The 26,088-nt window shown below is 44.8% G+C and overlaps 1 protein-coding gene across 1 annotated transcript; it reads right to left on the minus strand.

Moving 5' to 3' along the window:
* Positions 1-1,088: 1,088 nt before the first annotated feature.
* On the minus strand, positions 1,089-24,987 carry kif17 (kinesin family member 17). Its single transcript, XM_084316434.1, has 14 exons — positions 24,769-24,987; positions 24,358-24,504; positions 24,027-24,128; positions 18,070-18,259; positions 14,680-15,132; positions 14,296-14,390; positions 14,041-14,194; positions 13,606-13,703; positions 13,001-13,125; positions 10,570-10,798; positions 7,998-8,256; positions 7,748-7,809; positions 7,522-7,642; positions 1,089-1,276 (listed from the first exon to the last, which is right to left on the minus strand). Exons 1-14 carry the CDS (start codon positions 24,955-24,957, stop codon positions 1,101-1,103), a joined length of 2,400 nt encoding a protein of 799 aa, XP_084172560.1. The 5' UTR covers positions 24,958-24,987; the 3' UTR covers positions 1,089-1,100.
* Positions 24,988-26,088: the final 1,101 nt, after the last annotated feature.

The following is a 26,088-nucleotide window of genomic DNA, read 5'->3' on the forward strand; positions in this document are numbered from 1 at the left end:
TGGGTAGATTGCGTTTCATCATACATACATAAATACATCCGCGGGGTCTCCCTCCCTCCAGCCTGCATAGTTTGGGTGTTGATACTCTGTCTACACCTCACACCTTACCAGAGGCCACGGTGCAGTCACACATTCCTGGCATTGGACAGGAGATAATATACCAAACACACAGGGTCACACGTAACATGTTATCACCCCCCTGTCAACACTGCTGCCATGACAACAACCCCTGCGATCTGCGTGACAGCCAGGGCACCTTCATCTGATGTGACACTAAAACCCGGTCTGACACACTGGGGGCTGAGATCCTATTTCTTCTCTCTGGTCCCAAGAGAGACTATTCATGACCCTACAGCTGACACGGTGCTCCTCCTCACATCACCGGCAAGGCGGCAAGTCATTTGAAAGCCCTCGTTTGTGTAAATGGAGTGGAATTGGACGGCAAACGGATTAATTATGCATTCTATTTATTTGATCCTCCCAGCAGCAGATACAGAAATATTTAATACTTGCAGTGCAGGAGCAGCAGGAGACACCAGAAAGTAAATAGTACATTCATTTATCAGGAGTGATACATTTTACAATATTAGGAGTATTGTGCAAGCACTATGGAGTGGCAATAGGTAGCATTATCATAGGTAGCATCAGGTTCAAAAACATTCAAAAGGCGCTCAAACACACATGTCGCATATGGATCCATATAATGTCCATGCAGAGTGTATTTAGCTGGTGCTTAGTTAGTGGTTATCAAAAATGCAATAGTAGGCTATGTAATAAATACATTATCCAGCATAGCATGTGTAGGATACACAATCTCTATGGGTTAAAAACAGATGAGAAAACGGCAGGAATAAGAGGATGTAGAATAGGAGAGGTGCCAGTCGTCTCAATTCCCTTAACCCTTTCACTGGGTTAACCCTTTCACTGTGACAATACAGCAGGTTAACCCTTTCACTGCCACACGACAAAGGGCCCTTTCACTACCACACTACACAAGGTTAACCCTTTCACTACCACACTACAGACGGTTAACCGTCTGCAGTGTGGTAGTGAAAGGTTAACCTTCTGTAGTGTGGCAGTGAAAGGGTTAAAAACAGATTTTATATTTTGTTTCTCCTCCGCTTCGCCTTGGCGTTGGACAGCGGGACACCCAGCGATTCCAGGTGGAAGGGGCGCGGTAGGAGGGACTCAGAGGAGCTGACAGAGGGGCCGATACTGGAGCCGCTGGTGGTCAAGTGGGCCACTCCTCCGTTGACCAGGGGAGGAGAGTGAATGGCTGCAGGGGGGGGGGACACTCCCAACAGTTGGTCACAACAGCATAACAGAGAGAATGTTGAAACAGTGTGTGAAACTGTGACACTTGCGATCAGGTCACAGTCATCATTATTTGGTCAGCTGACACCTTTGGGACGAAGCTCAGTCCAAATCTAAAGGAATCCAGAGCACAGCACCATAAGAGTTCAAAGGTCCCCTCCTGATGTATTTGACCCGTGTTGTATATTAAATAGCAATTTGTATAAATATGTTTTTTCCACCAAATTGTTCAATACACTACTGGAAATGGCTTAGCAGTATATCTACACCTTTTACCCTCATTGAGAATTCAAGGATATATGAATATGCAAATTGGCAACAAGCACCCATTGATATTTACCAGGAATTCGGAGTTGGCAGCTTATATTCTTTCAAGAATGTTAATACCTCAGCTTTCTGTGTACGCTGATGCTAAAGGTGTCAGGTTACCTCATACTGGACCATGATAGGTTTGACCTAATGGTGACAGAGAATCTCTCCCTCTCCGGGAGAAGATTGCGAAAAAGGCAATGTGGTGACAAGTTCTGCACAAAATATGAATCTGTATAGTCAAAGTCATGCCTCCAAGAGGAGGTAACCATACAAAGGCTTTTGAGTGAAGGGGGTCTTTAAAATCCAACGATTAAACCAAAGGAGCAAATAAAACATGTTCTCTCCTACTGCAATGAATGCATAAACGAAAGAAAAAAAAGTATATCAAAATACTTCTGGTGTGTTCTTAATTTTGGACATTATTTGTCCCTGCGGTTGGATTATTCTTAATTTTTAACATTATTTGTCCCTGCTCTGCTGGCTGTCACCTGGGAGGGGATTAGCACTGCTGTGCAGAGGGTGCTTATTCATTCCATGATACAAGTGATAAAACAGCTGCATGCATCCAAATAATTTGTCATAGGTACATCACATGAAAGTACTACACAGCCTATTCTGTCTTTAACTAGGTTCACATCTCCAAGATCTCCAATAAAGGGGTTATAGCATGTGGGTTAAGTGATCATTATATGATATTCTGTACCCGCAAAAAGCTAAAACTAAAGGCTGGCTGTCACAAAACAGTCACATCTAGAGACCTCAAAACCTACTCTAGCGAGGCCTTTAACCTTGAACTGGAGAGTCTGGACTGGTCAGATGAACTCAATGGTACACTGGTTGAAGAAACTTGGCTTGGCTTCAAAACCAAATTTTCATCAATACTAAACAACATGGCCCCCCTAAGAACCACCAGGGTAAAAAATCGCGCTGAGCCATGGATGCACACTGAAATACTGACCGCTATGAAAGCCAGAGACAAAAAATGCTCTGAGTTTCGTAAAAGTCAGTAAAAGCTTACCAAAAGCACGAGCAGTGAACTCCAAGACCACGTGACTGAACTCAAACTAGAAAGAAACAGACTAAGAAATGACGTAAACTCCATGATCAAAACTGCTAAAGAAAATTCATCAATGACAAAACCGAGGAAAACAAAAATAAACCACGTGAACTTTGGAAATTACTCAACAATCAACTAGGCTGCAGTAAAAAACTTAAAACCAGGTTCTCAAACATAAACATAAAGACGGACAACACGCTCATCACAGACAAGCTGGATGTAGCCAATTACTTAAACACTTTCTTCACAAACATAGCCACAACACTGGTAAACAAACTACCCTCCCACTCAGGGCAGTATGGGGTAGAACACATAGTAGCATACTACAAGAACCTAGGCGTCCACAAAGACGACTTCAAACTGGAAATGGTAACTACAGATGAGGTACTCAAAAAACTGAGCGCCCTCCAACCAAACAAGGCCACTGGCCATGACAACATCCCCTCCAAATTCCTCAGAGACTCAGCAGCAGCCATCACCCCAGTCATCACACACATAATAAACCTCTCCATAAAACAGGGACACGTCCCCAAGGACTTCAAAATTGCGAGAGTAACACCCCTGCACAAAAAGGGCAGCAAATTAGACCCGGGCAACTACCGCCCTGTTTCTATCCTTACATCCATCTCGAAAGTCATGGAAAAAATAGTATACGAACAGATCGAAAAGTACCTTGCGGAAAAAAATCTAATCTACGAATTCCAATCTGGCTTCAGAACATCCCACTCCACTGACACATGCCTTCTCTACTTGAACGACCACATCAAACAAGAGGTGGACGCGGGCACATACTGCGGCATGGTCATGCTGGACCTACAAAAGGCCTTCGACACTGTCAATCACACCATTCTGATTGACAAGCTAAAAGCAATTGGTTTTGATAGTTTATCAGTGAGCTGGATACAATCCTACCTGGAGGGGAGGGAACAGATGGTGGAGGTAAACGGTACCCTATCCCCCCCCCTCACAGTGAGCTGTGGTGTTCCACAAGGAAGCATACTAGGACCGCTACTATTCCTAATTTATGCAAATTACATGTCGTCAGCTTGTGACTGCAACTTGTTCCTGTTTGCGGACGACTCAGCCCTGCTGGTCTCTGACAAGAACAAGTTACAGGTTGAAAAAGCCCTCAGCTCGGAACTAGGCAAAATCTGCATATGGCTCGCCGACAACAAACTATCATTACACATGGGCAAAACAGAGTCCATTCTCTTCGGTTCAAATAACAAACTCAGCAAGACCGATGGCTTCTTGGTTACAGTGGGCAGTGTTGGGACTAACGCGTTACAAAGTAACGTGTTACAGTAACGAAGTTACTTTTGGCGATAACTAGTACTCTAACGCATTACTTTTGAAATTCAGTAACGCTACTTACGTTACTGAATGGTTCGTTAATGCGTTATTTGCGTTATATACGGCGTAGATTGATAGCGAGCGGTAGTGATTATTATTATTATTATTATTATTATTATTATTATTATCCTCATATCCTGTCTGGCTGCGGGGAAACGCTATGCTGGGGGCGTGTTTTGTTTACTATTCCTGATCCTGACTGATATGCGCCCAGCTACTCGCGTATTTCTCTTTTGTCGAGCGAAAAGAAAATAACGTTTTAGTTATGTCATTTGTGTTTTGGCTCAAAGATACTGGAGTCTAACGTTAACTACCAGGACTCATCCAAATCCACTCGCCACCCGCGTAGAATGATACCAGGCGACACACAGCAAATGGGACGGAAAACTTTTCCCAACTACTTGGAGAGAGAATATACAGTACAACATGGAAATGAGATAAAGAAAATGTTTAAGGGGCTGCTGGACTAACGCTACATCTCGACAGACACTGGTGAGTGCAGTGATGTGAATGTAAATGAATGGAAACTCAAGTTGATCAACGCATTTTGACTACAAATCTGCCAGGGAATCTCATCAATACTAATCAAACAATATAAATATAGTCCTTTCATGCACAATTGATATCCTAACTATTCTAACGTTGCAATGCATGATTGATATCTTAAACAACGTTGCAAGACGGTTATAATGAAACGCTCCGGCGACAGATATCAAGGCTGTTCCTCAAGCACTTATTTTCAACCTAGAACCTAAACGTGCATGCGCGCAACCTAAACGTGCCTGCGCTCAACCTCCCCGAGCAATTAGGCACAGTGCATTTCTTATTACGTCGGGACATTTGTGTTTGTGTCAGATTTGTGTTTGTATCTAGAAGACCACATTGCTTAGCAGAGTTCAGTGATGTGAATGGAAACTGTCAAGTTGATCAACCGATTTTGAGTATCTGTATCTGCATGGGAGCAATTTTTTTCTTCTTCAAGTAACTAAATAGTTACTTTTCACAGTAACGCATTACTTTTGGGTGTAAGTAACTAGTAACGTAACAGTGTTACTTTTGAAATGAGTAACTAGTAAAGTAACTGAGTTACTATTTTTCAGTAACTAGCACAACACTGACAGTGGGTGACAATATTATCACAAGGAAAGATGAAATTACCTACCTGGGTTCCATCCTAGAGGCTAATCTTTCCTAGAGGCTAATCTTTCCTGTGACAAAATGGCATCCAATGTAATAAAAAAAGTCAACCAACGAACGCGATTCTTGTACCGGATCTCCTCTCTGGTAAACAAGAATACCCTGAAGACTCTAGCAGGAGCACTCATTCAAGGGTACTACGACTATGCTTGCACCTCATGGTACCAAAGCACCTCAAAGGCACTAAAAAACAAATTACAAACATCTCAAAACAAGCTAGTCAGACTACTGCTTGACCTGACTCCTAGAACCCACCTCACCCCTGCCCACTTTGACAACCTAGGATGGCTTAGAGTAGACGACAGAGTACAGCAACTTGCAATGGGCCTGGTCTACAAGATACACTACGCAACCAAGGTACCCATGTACATGTCAAAATACTTCCCAAAGGTCAGTGAATACCACGATCACAACACCAGAGGGAGCTCCACAAATCATGTAAAACCCAGATTCGGCTCAAACAAGGGACTAAACACGTTTCGCAATTATGCCACATCAATGTGGAACGCCCTACCTAAAGCTGTAAAGGAATGTGAATCACTACCCACTTTCAAAAACACTCTCAAAAAACACCTACGTGAGACTGCAATTCGAAACTGGCCCCTACAAATGTCCTAACCTAGTTGTACAGTAAATTACCAAGTAAGGCTTTGTCAGTATTCCAATGTACAGTGTAAAATGTGTGTGTCCCCCCTACCCAACCCCCCCCCCCCACCTCCAATGTACAGCCCTCACCCACCCACCCAACCCCACCCCACCCACCCAACCTCCTCCAATGTACAGTTTCTACGCCAAATGTATATACACTCTTTTTCTGGACACTTTTGTATCACAAACAGTACTGTATTTGCAAATCTGATATGTCATAAATGTATAGATGTAGCAGTACTGTCTATCTGTATGTCATGTATGTCATATATGTTATGATGAATTGAAAATGGGGGACCCTGATGTAAACAAGACAAAAGTCTTTCTCTGGTCTGCATCCCCTTAACAATTGTATGTATTGAGCTGTACTGTACTGTACCCATTCTGCAATCTGTTAATAAACTTTTCAATCAATCATTCAATCAATCAATCTATCTTGTTCTGTCTGATTAGAATCCTTGCTTGTTTTTATTTGTCTGATTAGACTTTTTGTTTTTCTTTGAACTTGAAACATACTTTGTGTGTTGTATATTTTGTATGTCAGACCCCAGGTAGACTAGTCTGCGCTCTTTGTGTCAACTAATGGGGTTGCATGCACAAATGCACGCAACGGTAATGGGATTTAAAAACATCACTTGGATTATACTTGGGTGGAGGATTAAATTACTTTGGAACTACCTCATGCATGCATGCAGAGTGGAATTGTACATGAAAGGTAGGCTGCGCTTAGTTTTAAAAGCATATCACATTTTATTCCTTATCTAAAGCTAACTACTCATGTTACACTAGCTACTAGCCTTGTTTGAGCGCTCTTTGACTGATTAACGACCCTCTAACAATCTCCTCTTACACTGTGCATCTAAACAGAAACCAACCTGGATATTGATAATACTGGAAAGGCACTCATATCGACAGACAATGTACTATAAATCACTACTAAAGAATGTGTCCTCTCTGTGTCCTGGGCTCTTTAGACTTGAGTCATGTCAGGAAAAGCCTGCGGTACGGCTGGGAAATATATTTAATATTGTCTAACTGAGATATCGTATGGAGTGTTGAGTTTATGTGTTAATATGATAGTATGTAACTGCTTAACTGTTCCACAAGAGGGCGCTATAGGCGCAAGGAGACATAGCTATTGTAGCTGACGTCAGGTAAGAGGGTATAAAAGGGATTGTTCCCTCCCCCTCGATCTCTTCCTCATCTACCTCTCACAGAGAGAGAAGGTCTCATGGTGCATAATTATGCAATGTGAAATAAACCACGCCGATTAAAGGCTAAAGAAGGACCTTGTCGTCATGAACCTATTATTGTTGCTCCCCAGGTGACTCTGTCAACAGTTTTTATATAAAAAATTGTGATGCACAGTTGCCGTCTAAATCAATCCAAGAAAAGCAAATAGGAAGTCTGATTTCTCGCAAAAGGATTTCTGAAATGTTTTGAGAATGTCAGGTGAAAATGACAGTTCCAACTGATTGTATCACACACTTCACACTTGGGTTATCCGACGTGTAATCTTCCATACCTAAGCAGATATCGTTATATGTATCGATATATAAAAAAAAGAAAAAGAAAAAAAATATGGTGAATATGTGATATAAATGTTTTTCCGCCCGGCCCTAGCCCGGTCCTGCTCTTACCAAGCCCCTTGGCAGATTCACCACTCAACAGTTGATTGGCTCTCCTTGACTTGAAGTAGTTACTGGCAATATTCCCACTGTCGCTGCGGTCCAGCATCTCTTTATACCGGTCCTCTTCCAACTGAAGACGAAAAACAAAAAAGCAGCATCAGGGCCAAATAATTATTTGATGTGTCTTAGAGCATTTTTAGCGTAACATAATCATATGGATAGAGGACGTGCATACCATAAATGACTCTCCAATATCAGCAGCCGAGCCTCTGCGAGCTGAATATCTCGGAGCCACGGCTGAGAGGGAGGGAAAAACATGTAAAATACATGTGCAACAGCTTCGTCACACACAGTTATGAAAACATACCATAGAATTAACAAAACAAACAAAAAAAAAGAATTGAAAACGTTTCAGAGGTTCAGAATTCCTTCCCAGCAACACAAAGGGCAGATCTATCCTATCTTCAGTCTGTCTTTCTCCTCACCTGACGGCAACGAGGTTTTCTGCACCACCACATCAGGCAGCCTCCAGGTGGCGCTGTCCTCGTCCCAGGTGGCCTCTTTCTTCAGGCGGTCCAGGTTGCTGTAGTTGCAGTCACGGCGCACCAGGGGCACCATGCGCTCTAGAAGGCCGTTCAGTAGCTGCCCCTCCCTCTCCAGCCGGCGGATGGTTGCCAGGTAGTCGTCCTTCTCATCCTCGAACTCTGCCTGCAGGTCTCGGATCTCCAGCTTGGCTGCTTTCAGCTGTCACATGAAGTTGATAACAGTATGTCACGGCTGTCGGGCAAAACCCACTCTGAACTCTGTTGCCTATACTCTGTTTATACCTATCTACAGCATTCACTGTCTACTGCCACTGTAATAATACCCACCTACCTCAACCTATTGTCTATATAACACTGTATGATAGAGATGTACAATAATATTATACTGTATCTGTATTGTATATATATGTACATCTGTTTGAATATATCTGCATATTTGAATCTATTCTAATATATAATCAGATTTTCAGATTTACACGTTTTTTCAATTCTACATTGGGTTTTGAAAAGGCTCCCTGGTCCTTTAGGTCTTGAAACCTGCTCACAACACAGACACATGTGAAAACCTTCAATTCAAGTAGCAACATTGGAGATATGAGGTTTCTGGGGGTAGAGGATGCTGTCATCTACCTGCTGAACCGAGCCTACACTCACCTAGACAAGCCGGGGAGCACTGTGAGAGTCATGTTCTTTGACTTCTCCAGTGCTTTGATACCATAAGGCCTGGGCTGCTGGGTGAGAAGTTGGAGGCGATGCAGGTAGAGGCCCCCCTGGTGTCCTGGGGTGTTGACTATCTGACGGGCAGACCACAGTACGTGCGCCTACGGAGCTGTGTGTCAGACAGACTGGTCAGCAACACCGGGGCCCCGCAGGGGACAGTCCTCTCTCCCTTCCTCTTCACAGTCTACACCAATGACTTCCACTATCGGTCAGAGTCCTGCCACCTTCAGAAGTTTTCTGATGACTCTGCGATAGTGGGATGTATAAAGGACGGTGATGAGAGGAAATACCGGGAACTGGTAGTGGACTTCGTCACATGGTGCGATAAAAACCACCTGCAGCTAAATGTGGCGAAGACCAGGGAACTGGTGGTGGAGCTGGGGAGGAGTGCACCTGTGACCCCCGTTTCCATCAGGGGTGTCGATGTGGACATGGTTGAGGAGTACAAATACCTCGGTGTGCACATCGACAACAAACTGAACGGGTCAAAACACGCAGAGGCACTGTACAAGAAGGGCCAGAGCCGACTCTACTTCCTCAGAAGGCTGAGATCCTTCAATGTCTGTACAAGGATGTTGAGGATGTTCTATGAGTCGGTGGTGGCGGGCGCCTTCTTGTAGGCTGTGACCTGCTGGGGCAGCGGACTGAGAGCAAAACAGGCTGGATAAGCTGGCCAGGAAGGCCAGTAGCGTGGTTGGGGTGGAGCTGGACTCCCTAGCGAGGGTGGCGGAGAGGAGGAGCCTTGCTAAGCTCCATGCCATCAGGGACAACCCCTCCCACTATACACAGACTTGGCTGACAGAAGGAGCATGTTCGGTGCTAGGCTCACACTTCCTAAATGCAGCACTGAACGGCACAGGAAGTCCTTCATTCCAACAGCCATCAGACTTTACAATCCATCACTGTGCCTCACTGCATCACTGAGCACAGAGTGACAGTTACCATCTTCCTGGACTCTTACTTTGAAACAGCACTGTGCAATATTACACAGATCTCAGTATATTTCTACTGTATTTATTTACTGTATATTTTATTCCATTTTATTCTATTCTTATCTTAGGCAATTTGATTTGTTTTGTTATTCTTATTCGTGACCTGTTCTGTCTAAATGTTTAATGTTGAGCGATTTGCAGTGTCAAATTTCCCTCTGGATAATAAAAGTATTTCATTTATATTCTATTCTATTCTATTCTATTCTATTCTATTCTATTCTATTCTATTCTATTGTCCAACATCAGAGAAAGACAGAAATTCCCTAAAAACATGATTCACAGTGAGTTCTCAGATACCCTAACTAATTTCACACTTTCATTACACGTCCAGCGTCTCTCCGAGTTCCGCCCTGATCGTTGGTGCCCCCCTCCCCTCCCTCCAGGACATCTACAATACACGCCTGGCCCGCAAAGCACTAAGCATCGTGGGCGACATCACCCACCCCTCACAATGCTTTTTCACTCTCCTGCCCACCGAGCCAGGACCAGCAGACTAAAAGACAGCTTCATACACCAGGCTGTCAGGAAGTTGAACTCTCTCCCAGCTCTCCCCCCGCTCTCACTCTGCCACCACAGAACCTGGACTATACCCCCCCCCCCCCCACTGACACAGACACACACTGCCACTTTAGTTTACTGCCATTATTTTAGTTTACATTATATTAGTTTACTGCCATATCTATCATCTCACTGCCACTTTACTGCCATTATTGTATTCTACTGCCATTATTTATCACTTATACTTACCATGTACCACTGCTGCTAAAAAAAGATTTGACTCTTTCGGTCGATGTACCCACCTTGCCCTGGATCTTGTCCACCAGCTGGTTCTTGGCGTGGACCTCCTCCTGGATGGAGTCGTAGACGTTGAGCAGCACGTTGTCGCTCTCCTCGCTGTTCTCCGACAGGGCTTGGATCAGCTGGTTCTTCCTCTGGTCAGCCAGAGTCTTCCTCTGCCGTTGTCTCTGCTGCAGCTCTGTGTTCCTGACCTGCTCCCCTCCCACCACCTGCTGCTCTAGCTGCTGCAGTCTGGGGAGTGTGCGCGCACGCGCACACACACACACACACACACACACACACACACACACACACACACACACACACACACACACACAGACACACACACACACACACCATATATATACACACACACACACACACACCCCACACACACCATATATACACACACACCATACACACACACACCATATACACACACATACACACCATATATATACACCATATACACACCATATACACACACACCCACACACCCACGCACACACAGCTAATAGATGATATAGTAAGCTTCCCTCACAGTAGAACAGCCCGCGGGATAGAAGCCTGTCTCTATCTCTGTATTGTGAATCTTGGTACAATTTTGTGTATCAAACAAGTATTTATGAAATATTAGAAAATGTAATTTCAGTTTAATTCCGCATCACACCTACATTAACTCATTCAGCGCCAGACCCGATGATAGTCGGGTTAACTCGCCGACCGTTCAGCGCCAATCACGAGTATAGTCGAGTTTTAATCGTTATTTCTTTTATTAGCGATATCCATTCATTTTCATCCATCCAGCCTGATGTTATCATTGGGAATGGGTCTGAGCTCGCAAAAGGGCAAATACCGCCGCCTACGCCTTCCAGCTGGTATTGCACTCCATTAGGAATGGTGTCGTTTCTTTTCTGGGACGATCCGAGCTGTGCGGGCGAGGTTTAAATACTCAGGCGAGGTAGGCATATACAACGATGGCATGGAACAGTAACCCCGCCCGCCCGTTCGTGTGTAACACTCGGTAATGTGCGATGGACCTCCACGAGCAGTATTTGGAATGGCGATCAGATAATTGGATTATTTCTTTTGCATTACATCAGATACCAGGTAAGAACACTATATATAAAAGCTTGCGTTGATCTGATATGTCTTTCTACCCCGATCGAAGCTGTCTGTGTGTTGTGCGTGCGTGCGTGTGTGTGTGTGTGTGTGTGTGCGTGTGTGCGTGTGTGTGTGTGTGTGTGTGTGTGTGTGTGTGTGTGTGTGTGCGTGTGTGTGTGTGTGTGCCGTTGGGTGGGAGGAGGTGGCGGGGAGCCCCGCGGTACAGGGCTCTTTTCATTCTTGCATGAGGAAGGATAATAATGATGATCTAGCGTTGATTTCAGGAAGATTCGATAATCAGACAAAAAATGACAACGTGTTGTTTAGTGTATTCCACTAAAGGGCTATTGTCGTGTATTTTCCTGGAATTACTAAGAATCACCAAAACTATACTCATATTCAAAACGGTATAAAATGGAAATGTACAGATGAAAAAACAATCCGTTTTGTACATGTTGACTGGAAGCAACTCACTTATAATCGACGGGTGTATTAGACCCATAGCTATAATTTAAGATATATTTTAAGCACTCGCAAATCCCCCCATTGATTAAAGTGGTAGCGTTCTAGCACCCTCTCGCGCATTAAGCGATGGCGCAGAATGAGTTAAGATGCAGTCCAATATGATCTTAGAACATATACTGGATTGTCAAACATGTGATTGTCCATACCTAAGCAGATACTGCATCTTGAATAGTATATTGAAAAAATATTTATAAATATAATATAATAAATATATATTGTGATATGGGCGGCTACGTGGCGTAGTGTGCAAGGCGCTCGCCACGAATGCAGAGACGCTGGGCTCGCCTGTTCAAGCCCAGCGCTCCACATTGCTTTCAGTTTAGCTGGTCGTTCATACTAATACACATTGGCCGTATTAGGGGGTGGGAAACTGATGGGTGGGGATCGGGCGTTGTGGACAGCGACTCCTACAGGTCGGTTGGTGCGCCTGCGCAGTAGAATCAGGAAGTGTCGGGGGCAGCGTGAGCCTCCCACGCGTTACTCCTCGCCACTGAGAGATCGAGCTGCGCAGGTGAAAAGATGCGACTGCTGTTACCTCAAGTACCGGAGGGGACTTGTGCTATGTATGACTTAGTCCACATTGCAGCCGGCTTGTGGGAGGCAAGAAACAGCGTTCGTGACAGGGGAGGGTTGAATTGGATGATACGAAATTGGGATGGGAGAAAATATAGAAAATGGGAGAAAAAGTGGATCAAAAAAATATATATATTGTGATATTTCCCTCCTGATATTTCCCAGCCCCACTGTGTGACACTATGCTGTTCATTTGTGGCAGTTTGTTTGTTTGTTATGTAACTGTAAATGGGATGGTTTGTGTCCACAGACCTCTCTAGCACATGTTTCTGGTCCAGAGGCCCTGAGGCGATGATGACTGGAGAGTCTCTGTGACCGTCTCCTTCTGACCCGTCCCTGACCACTGGATGAGAGGCCTGGGGCTGACTCTGGATCACCTGGAGGAGAGGAAGATATGGGCTGAAATGTGCTGCTTCTGTCTCTGTGCGAGTAGTACGCCAGAGCTGCGACCGGGCCTGTGTTATTACTCGGTAGTGGTTGATGGTACCGGGCCTGTGTTATTACTCGGTAGTGGTTGATGGTACCGGGCCTGTGTTATTACTTGGTAGTGGTTGATGGTACCGGGCCTGTGTTATTACTCGGTAGTGGTTGATGGTACCGGGCCTGTGTTATTACTCGGTAGTGGTTGATGGTACCGGGCCTGTGTTATTACTTGGTAGTGGTTGATGGTACCGGGCCTGTGTTATTACTCGGTAGTGGTTGATGGTACCGGGCCTGTGTTATTACTCAGTAGTGGTTGATGGTACCGGGCCTGTGTTATTACTCAGTAGTGGTTGATGGTACCGGGCCTGTGTTATTACTCAGTAGTGGTTGATGGTACCGGGCCTGTGTTATTACTCGGTAGTGGTTGATGGTACCTGGGTCAGGACTGGCTGTTCAGCAGGGCTTGGGCATAAAACATCAGTGACAGGACGGGTCACCTCCTCGTGGATCTGGGTCCTACGACTGGAGATCTCTGACAGCGGGAAACAAGACGAGACTTAAGAAATCACAGCTTTCTTAATATAGCTTGGTTATGTCTCATCAAAATAAGGGCATTGGCTTTGGGTGTCCTCGACGGTATTGGTTCGTAATGGCGGGCTTAATGGTCAAGTGTAGTTCTGACTGCCGCCAGCCCTGGAGGTGACAGGCCACCAGCTAGACTTCACAAAACGTACATCACAAAACAGTTTCCTTATGTCACTTTTTATATATACTTTTTTGTCATATCAAAATAAGGGCATTTTCTTTGGGTATGCTCTCAGTGGAGCAATGGTCAATAGTGGGTTTATGGTCAGGTGCGTGACTGTTACCGTTCCTGGAGCGCCCCCTGCTGGCCTTCTCCAAATCAGACACCTTGGTGTCATAGGAGAGGCGCAGGGTAGCGATGTCCTCCTGGAGCTTAGCCTTGGACTCGTGCTCGGCATCGTACTCTGCCTGCAGTCGGGACAGCTTCTCCTCATACTCCTGGACACAAAACACCATATAAATAACCTGCACCTGAGGCTCAGGTGGATGTATGGAGGGGCGACCTGTGACATACTGGTTTGAGAACATTGTAGCTATACCTCTTTAATATTCTCCTTCTCTGTCTCAGTGGTGCTGGACCGTGGCCTTGACGTCACACCCGGAGAGGCCTCGGACAGCTGACCAGCCAGCAGAGCTACAAAGGATTAGAGGGAAAAAAAGGTTTAAGACAGACAGGTTAAAACTATTACTATTCATTATTGATTATTCTATTCTTATTCTCTGGCAGCTAAGGGTCAATGGCATTGTTCGTCAAACAGTGTGAGCTTGAGTGTTACACTCTGAGTGCATAGTAGTATAGATATATTAGCATGATAAGTAGTAGTATACGTAGAGTAGCATAGTAGTAGAGTACATAGTAGTAAAAAGACAGTAAGAAGGTTAGGTTTTATTAATCAAGAACTACGTCAACGCGTGGCTCTCACACGAGAGGTCGGCGGTGCCCAGCTGGCCGGAGATGAGGGAACGCAGCTGCTTGATCTCCTCCTGGTACTCTCGGAGCAGGGCGTCCTTGGGGTCCTCGTTGATGCGAGGCTTGTTCTGGATGCTCTTGGCCCGGTTGGCGTAGCGCAGTGTGCTCAGGGTCTCCTCGTAGTTGTTGTCGGCCGGCGAGAGGCAGGCCACCATCAGGGTGCGTGTGTTACCCCCCAGGGAGTGCTGGAGGAGCCGGGTCAGCTTGGAGTCACGGTACGGGACGTACTTCGAGCGGCCGTCCACCAGGGCGGAGATGACGTTGCCCAGGGCCGACAGGGACAGGTTGATCTTGGTGGCCTCGCGGAGCCGCTCGCCGGTGGCGCCGGTCTTGGACTGGCGCTCGCTGCCTGCCAGATCCACCAGGTTGAGTTTACCCGCTCTCAGGCGGTCCTGTCCTGACGTGTCTGAAAAGACAAGAGCGTTCATGGAGATGAGAGATCTATACAGTGAGGTAAAGAAGCACAATATGGATAAAGAGCAGGGCAAGTCAAGTTTATTAGCATGTCCCAAACTGGGCAATTCATGTTACAGCAGATAATGAGAACTCCAAAAAACACAGTAAACATACATAAACAAGAATAGACAGACATGTACATGGTCACAAGATCAGATAATGATAACAGTTAAGTAAGCAACTACAACCATCCACCCACCCACCTCAAAGCTACCTCCTCCTGCTTCCTTTATTGATGGCACGAATGGAGGTAGGTATGAATGAGAATTGAAATTTTATACCTATTGTTTTTAGCTGCAGGGGTCTCTAAACGTTGGCCAGAAGGCAATAATTGATATTCCGGATTTAGGGGGTGAGAGCTGTCTGCTCTAATAAATGACGCACCTGCTCATCATATGACCCAGACAGCAAAATTGTACCCCCACAATCTTGCTAGCCCCCCTCACAACGCTGTTAAAGGCATTCTTTTCTCTACCGCCAAGGTTTCCATACCAACAAATGGCAGCAAAGGAAACAACAGACTCTATGAAAGCCCTGTAGAACAAAATCATCAATGACTTATCCACCAGAAATTTGGCTAGCTTCCTTAAACAGAAGAGACGCTGCTGACCTTTCTTACACACCATTTCAGTATTAGAATAAAATTTCAGACGATTGTCAATAATGGAACCGAGATACCGTAATTCCTCTAATAGTAACCCCGGTTTGTATTTGTTTCAACTGTAGTGGGTACCAGGCTTGTATTAGGAGGAGGCCTGTATAAGAGGGAGGCCTATATTTCAAATTTTCAAACGGATCATAATGAATAAATCAACATTTTGTGTCAGTTTGAACCCAGTAAAATGTACTGGGTTCATTTATTGAAACCAAGTACTGTATGAAATAGTAAACAGTGCAATTACAGGTGGTCACTGGTCATTTCAACGTTTTCAAAGTGAAATCAAGTAACTAGCTCAGTATGCAGCTCAGTATATTAGTAACCCGGCTTGTATTAGGAGGCCAGCTTATAATTGCTTAGCTCAAGAGCGCACCCGGCCATTAATAGAGACCCGGCTTGTATTTGAGACCCGGCTACTATTAGAGGAATTACGGTAATTATAAGTGGTCACCAAATCCACTGTCTGGCCATTAATGACACTACTCTGAGGAGCTAGTGGAGATCGTCTAAAATCAATGCACATGTCTTTAGTCTTTGTGACATTTAGTTGTAGAAATGCCTCTTCACACCAGGAAACAAAGTAATCTACAACTGGGCCATGGCTGGCCTCATTATCACTCAAAAGACTAACAATGACGGAATCAAGGGCAAGATACAGAGACTAGAAAGACCCATTACATTTACAACAAGTCAGCAGGAGGGGTGCATCTCTGACGGTTAAGGGTAAGTGGTATTGTTCATCTAGCAGTGATGAACTTAAGTGCTACACTCTGCGCATAGTAGATTCAAGATTCAAGAGTTTATTCATCACATACATACCAGGGCATACAGTGAAATGCGGTTGGCCATGCCCACTACGATTGTTCAATAAAACAATAGTAATAATAATAAAAAGATAACTAGAATAGACATGGTAAATAGACATGTTAATAAATCGCTTAAAGGCACTGGATCCTATGTACATTCCTATACAATGTGCAGTTTTTCTTCTATGTCCCTATGCTATACTTGCTGTTACTAACTATACTATGCAACAATCACAACAAGTTATGTTCTTAAAGTGGCCTTTTCCTTCCTTTAAAGTATCCTTTTCTTGTGTGTTTAAAGTGCGTTTGTGTGTGTGCGAGTGCAGAATGTTGTGTTGTGTTTGTGTATGTGTGCTATTTTTAGTGCTGTTTATAGTTTTTTAGTATGCTGCCTCTGTACAGCACTTTGTGCCCCTGTGGCTGTTAAAGCGCTTTATAAATTAAGTTGGATTGGATTGGAGTGTGTGTTCATGTGTGTGGAGAGATCAGTGTTCATTGTTCTGATGGCCTGAGGGAAGAAGCTGAGTCTCTCTGTTCTTGTTGTGTGTATACGGAGGCGCTTGCCTGACCGCAGCAGCTTGAACAGGCTGTTGTTGGGGTGGTGAGGGTCCTCCATTATTCTGCAGGCTCTGGATCTGCACCTCCTATTGTATAAGTCCTGCAGGGGTGGTAGTGCGATACCCATAGTCTATTCTGCTGAGCGCACCACTCTCTGTAGGGCCTTCCTATCCTGGGCCGTGCTGTTTCCAAACCAGGCAGTGATGTAGTATAGACATATTAGCATAGTAGGTAGTAGTATAGACATAGTAGCAAAGTACATAATAGTAGAATACAGTAAGAAGGTTATGTGTGTAGTTAGCATAGCAGTTAGTCATTGACCGGAGGTAGGCAGGAGCCGCTCACCTCGCCGCACGGTATGCCATTAATGATACATTCTTTTTTTTTATCCACTTTTTCTCCCATTTTCTATTTTTCTCCCATCCCAATTTTCATATCGTCCAATTCAACCCTCCCCTGTCTTCGAACGTTGTTTCTTGCCTCCCACAAGCCGGCTGCAATGTGGACTAAGTCATACATAGCACAAGTCCCCTCCGATACTCGAGGTAACAGCCGTCGCCTCTTTTCACCTGCGCGGCTCGATCTTTCAGCGTCGGGGGTCTGGGCTTTGGAGGGGCCCCGCCCCGTCGCTTCTTGATTCTACTGCGCAGGCGCACCAACCGACCTGTAGGAGTCGCTGTCCACAACGCCCGATCCCCACCCTTCAGTTTCCCTCCCCGTAATACGGCCAATGTGTATTACTGTGGACGACCAGCTAAACTGAAAGCAATGTGGAGAGCGCCTTGCCCACTGCGCCACGTAGCCGCCCACCCATTAATGATACATTCTATGACTCGTCTGCCTGCAGCAGCGTGGTGTGGCTCACCTGTGCTGCAGATCTCCAGGTGGATGGTGAAGATGGAGTGGGAGCGAGAGGAGTCCTTATTCATCAAGGTGTAGCCCACAGAGCGGTTCTTCCAGCCTTGCTCCATGATTCGCTCGCACTCCTCCACACTGTGCACGGTGTGCATGGAGAGGTCCCGCACGTACACCCCATGCTCAGGGTGCTCCTTGAGCTGTCGTCAAGGGTGGAAGAAGTACACAGTTCCTTTAGTAAAAGTAGGAATACCCAGAAAAAGAGTGTGCCCTGGTAAAAGTCCTCCATTCAAAATTATATTCAAGTAAAAGTGGAGTATTTTATATACTTATAAGGCGTATAAAGTAAAAGTACACATTCTATGTAATGTTTGTATAATCCACTGTTTGGGATTATTCGATCCTTGACCCATTGACCTCTAGAGGTTATGTTAAAGTAGTATGTGGGCCCAGTTATGCTGGCTCTGATTACATCCTCTTGAAGTTTGACAGACTTTGAAAGTACACTATCTTCATCCATTTTTGTCCATAAAATATTTTCCTTCTGGATATATGTGTAAGTGTTCCTCCTCTGAACTCCTGGGATTGACCGTCCGGGCCCGCCGGGATCGGCACCTCTGTACTCAGCCTGGCTGCACGGGTATGTTCTCTACGCACTTATACAAGCTCGACCATGGCTAAATTGAATATTTTAATTTGGAACGCAGGAGGGCTTAACGCCCCACACAAGCGTGCCAGTGTCCTTTGGCTATTGAAGAGGAGAAATATTGACCTTGCTCTCCTTAGTGAGACGCATTTAATGGTAGGTGACGTGTCAAGACTGGCAAATCGGCAATATCACGTTATCTCCTCATCCTCAGCCGATGATAAGACGAAAGGAGTAGTCATAGTTACAAGACGTAACCTTGATATCAAAATCTTGGATGTATGGTCGGACACGGAGGGAAGGATTACTATAGCAAAAGTTGAATTCTTGCATAGGAAGATGGCTATAATAGCATTGTATGCTCCTAACACATTTGATTCAGCGTTCTATAATACAATCACGAAGAATATGTTGGAACTTAATGGATACGCTCTCATTGTGGGTGGCGATTTTAATGCGTGCTGGGATGCGGAGATGGATAGGTCCGGGCCCTCTGAAACGAGCGACCAGAAACGGGCCTCTAAGGCCCTCAGGATGTGGGCCAAAGACACGGGGCTCACAGACCTCTGGCGCTTATGCAACCCCACCCTCAGAGATTACTCTCACCTGTCAGCCAGACACAAAAGCTTCTCTCGAATTGACTATGCATTCGCGTCCCCTAATATGTTTGATAGTTTCGATGTCTCATTGGTTCCCTTGGCTCTCTCAGACCACAAGGGGATTTTCCTTACGGCAACCTTGGGCAGGCTCTCCGCAAGAGCTCCCAGATGGCGTTTTAATTCGACCTTGCTAAAGAACGATGACTTCTGTTCTGAGTTCAGGAGTAAACTAGCTGAATTTTTGCAGATCAACGTTGGCACGGTAGAAGACCCTAGGGTCCTGTGGAACGCATTGAAAGGATTCATCAGGGGTCATGTCACACTATTTGCCTCCAATTTGCGAAAATCCCGGTCAAAAAAGCTAGAAGGACTGGAATCATTATATGCAGACCTATACGCATCCCTGCAAAATGACTATAATGAACGACTAAACACACAACGTAAGATAGTCAAAAAAGAAATAAACTCCATACTTAAACAACAGTCTGAGTTCTTAATACATAGGACAAGACAAAATTACTATTTTCACGGCTCCAGACCTAGCCATCTATTGGCAATGAAAATACGCTCAAATGATCATTTCTCAGATATCCCCTCGATTAGGACGAGCCAGGGTGCAGTCACTACTGATTCGAAAAAGATCAATGACACTTTTAAAGAGTTTTACTCACAGTTATATAGCTCAGAGGGTAATCTGGATGACTCTAGATTTGAATCGTTCATTGGCGGGCTTGAGATACCCCACATTTCTGAGGAAGAGGCCAAGGAACTAGGGAGACCGATTACTCTCGTAGAATTGAGGGAGACTATTGTTGAAATGCAGAGGGGTAAGGCGCCAGGCTGGGATGGTATTCCACCCGAAGTGTATTTAGCTTTCTGGGACCAACTGGGTCCATTGATGCTCGATATGATCAATTACGCTATCGAACAAGGGGAGTTCTCAAGAGATGTCAATATGGCGTTGATTTCTTTACTTCTCAAGAAGGACAAAGATCCCAATGATTGTGGTAGCTATAGACCCTTGAGTCTTCTCGGGGCCGATTTAAAGGTGTTTGCCAAGGTGCTGGCCCGTCGCCTGCAGAGATTTATGTCTGTATTGGTACACTGCGATCAAACTGGTTTTATCCCGGGGCGTCTGGCTGCAGATAATCTTAGGAGGCTGTTGCATGTAATCGATAACAGTAAAGACAATACAACTCCATCCACAGTTCTGTCTTTGGATGCCATGAAGGCGTTTGACAGACTTGAGTGGTCATACCTGTGGAAGGTACTTGAGGTCATGGGTCTTGGAAAGAGTTTTATTCATATGATTAAAGTCCTGTATGCCTCGCCGTCTGCGATGATACTGACTGGCAAAAACTGTTCCACACTCTTTCCAGTCTCCAGATCTTCTAGACAGGGTTGCCCTCTGAGCCCGGGACTGTTCGCGCTTTCCCTCGAACCTTTGGCTCAATTTATTAGGCAATCGGAGGACATCGTCCCCATAATGGTCAACAATACTCCACACAAAATTGCTCTCTATGCGGATGACCTGCTGATTTTCATGGACGACCCCTCCCGGTCGGCCACAAAATTATTGAGGATAATCGACGACTTTGGTAAATTGTCAGGTTTTAAGATTAACTGGAACAAATCAGCCTGCCTACCTCTTAATGAACTGGCCAAGGCGGTACGACTACCAGCTGATATCCCCATAGTAGAACATTTTAAATACCTGGGCATAGAGATATTCCCCACGCTGAACCAAACTACTAAGTACAACTTCACGGGTACTTATGATAAAATACGCCAGGATCTAGACAGGTGGTCGTCCCTTCCTAACTCCTTACAAGCCCGGGCTTCCATAATCAAAATGAACATCCTGCCTAGGATAAATTTTATTAGCTCAATGCTCCCCCTGCCCCCTCCAATAGACCACTGGCGCAAGGTACAATCGATGGTATCTAAGTTTGTCTGGAATAACAAACGCCCGAGAATCAAAAGGGCTACTACTCAACGTAGGAAACAAGATGGGGGCCTCGCAATCCCTGATTTTAAACTTTATTTCTGGTCCTTTTCACTGAGACCTCTGATGTGCTGGCTAGACCCTGTAGAGGCTGTATCGTGGCGCTCCTTAGAAGCGGCGGCGGTGTCTCCGCTAAGATTGCAGGATGTAGTGTACTCCACTGTCTCTATTTCGAAATGCCGGCTGAGGTATGGACCGATCATAACTCACGTGATCCAAACGTGGCGTAATGTACAGAGGTCGTGTGGGGTTAAATGCCCTTGGCACCTGGACTCTCCAATTTTTAATAACCAGCAATTACTTGTTGGACACAAGCCGGTTAATATTCCTCAATGGCAAAGGAGGGGAGTGCATACTCTGGAGGATATTTATGATAAGAACGGCCTCCGTGCGTTTCAGGACTTAAGAGAATTTTATGATCTTCCCGGCGAGTCCTTCTTTCTTTACCTTCAACTAAGGTCAGCACTGAGAGCGCATGGCGTACCGTGGGCTCAAGCTTTGCAACCACACCCCTTCCTCAGGCTCATAGTGGACAGAACGACATCCAGAGGGTTTGTCTCAGACTTTTATACGCTCTTAATTCAATCCACGTATAAAAATTTATCATTGGATACAATCTGGCGTGTGGATATCCCGGAGTTGGACCCCGAGTTTGACTGGGATGATGTTTGGGCAAATGTGGCATTATCTTCCCGCAACCCCAATCACCAGCAAATTAATTTTAATTATATTCATAGGACCTATCTTACACCTAGGAAGCTATTTGCTATGGGACTGATAACCGACTCTCGGTGCTCTTTGTGCTCTCAAAAGGCCACTGGCACTTATATGCATATGTATTGGGATTGCCCACCAGTGGCCCGTTTCTGGAGGTCAATAACGGACAAACTTTCAGATCTGTGTGGCTTAACTATCCCATTCACAGCTGTTACGCTACTCCTGAACGATATAACGACACTACCCGCGTCCGTACAACTGAAAAGGGTTGTCCTAGCGGGCGTCACAGCAGCGAAGAAGCTTATAGCAATGAGATGGAAGGAGCCTGAGAAGCTGACAATGATCAACTGGTCCCTAACTCTATTGGATGTGATTTATCTTGAGATATCCACGGCTCGGGTGATTGGGGTAGGGCAGGCTGGTATTGACCTGTGGTTCGCAGCAGCTGAGAAGGTAAAGACCGCCGTGTGCGGCTGAGCGGGGTTGGGGCGCTTGATCGGGGGGGTCCGGCGGTCTCTGGGGAGGGGGAGGAGGAAATGTCTTGTCTGTCTTGGTTTTTGTCTTGTCCTTCTTAACTTTGGCTGGGGGGATTTTAGGGGGGGTTGGTATTTAGCTATTCTGCGCTATATGTCAATTCACATGCCATCTCCCCAAGGGACTAATATTGGCAGACTGATTGACCTGTCAACCAACTTGGAAGAGGAATTTCTTTCTTCTTACACTTTACCGTCTGCGAGTTTGGCAGTCTTGAACATGTGTAAGGGACCTAGGCTATCTACAGTAAATCTGCGACAACACTCTCATAAACAATCTTTTAAGTCACTCCACTTTGTAAAGGTGGGGAAAGGTTGCCATGTCTTGAAGACCCCTTTTTGTTATTGAAGTAGCCACCTATATTTGATAGGTTGGACGCTGTTTCTTTTTCTTTTTGTCTTATAATTTATTATTCTGTATTATTATTGTTTGTTATTCTCCTGTGAAGTTATGTTTTTTGTTACTGTGGTTATTGTGTTGTCCTGTTTCATGTAATTAATAATAAAAAAATTTGATCAAAAAAAAAAAAAAAAAATCCTTCTGGGCGGCTACGTGGCGTAGTGGGCAAGGCGCTCGCCACGAAATGCTGGAGACGCTGGGCTCGTCAGTTCGAGCCCAGCGCTCCACATTTGCTTTCAGTTTAGCTGGTCGTCCGTACTAATACACATTGGCCGTATTAGGGTGTGGGAAACTGATGGGTGGGAATCGGGCGTTGTGGACAGCGACTCCTACAGGTCGGTTGGTGCGCCAGCGCAGTAGAATCAGGAAGTGTCGGGGGCAGCGTGAGCCTCCCACGCGTTACTCCTCGCCTTTTTTCCCACGTTCCCCCTAACCACTCCTATAACATGGCAGGTAATTTAGAGTTCAGGCAGGCCCAGGTAGAGCGGTACCATATAGTTTTTTACCGCACTCAATTCGCATTTGATTGACTTTTTACGTTCATTTACATAACCCTTTTTGTTTGTTTTATAGTGGTAGGCAGCTATTGGGGCTGTTGTGACTTGCTTCCCAATAAATCCCATTTGTTTTGAAAGTACATTGGACCAGCGTCATCTTTTCTTTTGGATTGCAATTCGGAGCGTGTCGGACTAACAACGCATTACTGGAGCCTCAAGGCAACTGTGGTTCGTATGATTGCCTTTACAACCACTGTCTGTTATTTATATCAGTCCCATAGACACATACCGAACCTGTAATCCTGCTGGGACACATTAGCCTTCAAGGATTCACATATTAGCCATGGTGCCCCACAGTCACCAAGGCAACCTCTACTGTGCACAGAACTCAAATGTCACATTGACTGTAGGCAGGAAGCCTTAGCAACACGTTTCATAATCTTGGTAAACACTTTACATGGTCAAACTTCTGTTGAGAAACAATCACTATTTACCTTGAACTATTGTTCTAATTGACTCATGAATATATTACTCATGTAATGGTGCGACGCCGACATGATGGTTCCCTACCTCCATTCTCTGTTTGGTGTCGATTCCTAAAAGGTCTCGGATCTCTTCGTTGTAAATTTCCAAGTAGGAGGCCCTCACCAGGAATTTTGTATTTTCTGCACACTAGTGGGGAGATGACATGGGGGGGGGGTGAAAGTACAGGCCTCTGACAATTCTGGTAAGACAGTATTAGGCTAAGTGCTAAAGCTTGTACTTGTTGGTTGGGTGGCAAATAAACAAACAGATGCATGTTTTATTCACAGTAGAAAAGGTCAAACGTTTTGCATATGTATTCATAAAGTCATGATATGGGTATATTACAGCATGCACAGGTTTCATGTGGAAATCCAACCTGGATGCTCTCAAAGATGTGCTCGAAGGCCCGTGGGATGACCCCCCTCTGCACTGCAGGCTCAGAAACCCCCTGCATAGTGTAGGATTTACCACTTCCGGTCTGTCCATAGGCAAATATGGTGCCATTGTAACCCTCGGTCACGCCCTGTCAACATGAAAGACCAGGGGATAGATTACCATTTGCAAGAGATTTCATGGTTATTGAAGTGCTTCGAAGAGAACCTCCTCACTGTCCTATAGCAATTGACTGACAGCAGACTCTTAAGTAAATAATGAGGTCTGCAAACATTAGCAATGGGATACAGGCTACTAGGCGATTTTGGATTTTGTTTCAGATTCTGAAGAGGTGTCCAATGACCAGTGACCTGTCATTTTGCTCTCAAGACAACAGAAAACAGACTGCACCTACCTCCACCAAGGGATAGGCAATCTCGTTGTACATCTGCTCAGTGGTTTGTTCGATGAAGTAGGTCCCATCAAAGGTGAACTGTTTGGGCGGCTCATCTGTGACGCTAGGCTTTTCAATGAAACACTGACAGTGGTGCAAGTCCATAGACAAGATCATCTTACAGTTCAGAGACTTCTCCCGGTCATTCATCGGCCTGCATCGGACCACCACCCTCACCGATTCAGACATAATTTCTGAGTATTTCACTCACTGTGCAGAAGAAACTACATATGTACCATAATCTTTGAGGTCTATATACTGTATGCAACAATTTAGTTATTATTATGACATGTTCAAATCAGACGACAATCCGCCACACATCTGGATAATAAACTAACTTAGTTTAAAACTGCTCACAGTCCTGTTTCATGTAGAGACCAACTATAATGACAAATGTCTTACAATCTTGCTGTTGAGAAATGTACCCTGCAGTCAGACAGCTAGTCTAATTTACAAACATAACAATAATGTCATGCTGCCCTTCAATGATTTCCCAGACGGTTCAGCGATGACACGCACGCCAAATATAAAGAAAGCACGAAGAGGCTAACAATGTGACATCACCATTAGAGTCCACTTTTTTAGCATCCGAAATTTGACGATCAGCGGATGACATGAAGCAGTTTCTTCAAAGAAAACCCGGGATTAAGTAAGATTAACGTTAAACTAAGCAATCGCCGAAGCACATAAACATAATGATCTCTTGCTCGATACAATGCCCTGCCATTTCTCTTCTTCTCAGAGCGTTTCAAGTTGCTTAGCAACAATAAACTTACAAACGTCACATGCAGAAAATTGACAGTGCCTATCGACAGCCATTTTAGTAAGGATGAGGTAAAATAAAACATCGTTTGATTTACATGATGTTGTCTCGTGTTTTTTTTTCATGGATGGAAAATGATTGCTAATTAATAGGCTATATGCAGTGTTTTGTTGCTCATAGACCAGTTAACTGTGCAACTTGTAATCAAAAGTTCTGAGGTCAGAAATGCATTACGTTAACTTAAGTTACTCAAACTACATTTCAAACTGGTTCAATCACATCTCCATTGGCCTCCTTTTTGAACGATTTTATGAGTCAAATATATGCACTTAGAGGTTCGCAAAAACTAATATTATGGATTAGTAGCAATTTATGTATGCAATGAAACTTCACCAGCAGTCGGTATCAAAGTTACTATCAACATGTTAATGATTTCATTTCGAGACGTTCCTTGATTAATTTCGCCCGACTCGTGTTACAATAGGTCTGTGACACAATAAGTTGAGGCTGAAAAGCTG

Source organism: Notolepis coatsorum (assembly GCF_963971535.1).
Source record: "Notolepis coatsorum genome assembly, chromosome: 6".
Classification (NCBI taxonomy): Eukaryota; Metazoa; Chordata; class Actinopteri; order Aulopiformes; family Paralepididae; genus Notolepis; species Notolepis coatsorum.

What these genes read in the sequence shown, in the direction of transcription:
- kif17 (XM_084316434.1), bottom strand. Translation starts at nt 24,957, where the DNA reads ATGAATGACCGGGAGAAGTCTCTGAACTGTAAGATGATCTTGTCTATG. An exon ending in CAGAAACATGTGCTAGAGAG is followed by an intron (nt 10,799 to 13,000) that starts GTCTGTGGACAC and finishes CACACTCCCCAG; the next exon opens with ACTGCAGCAGCTAGAGCAGC. An exon ending in ATATTGGAGAGTCATTTATG is followed by an intron (nt 7,643 to 7,747) that starts GTATGCACGTCC and finishes TTTCGTCTTCAG; the next exon opens with TTGGAAGAGGACCGGTATAA.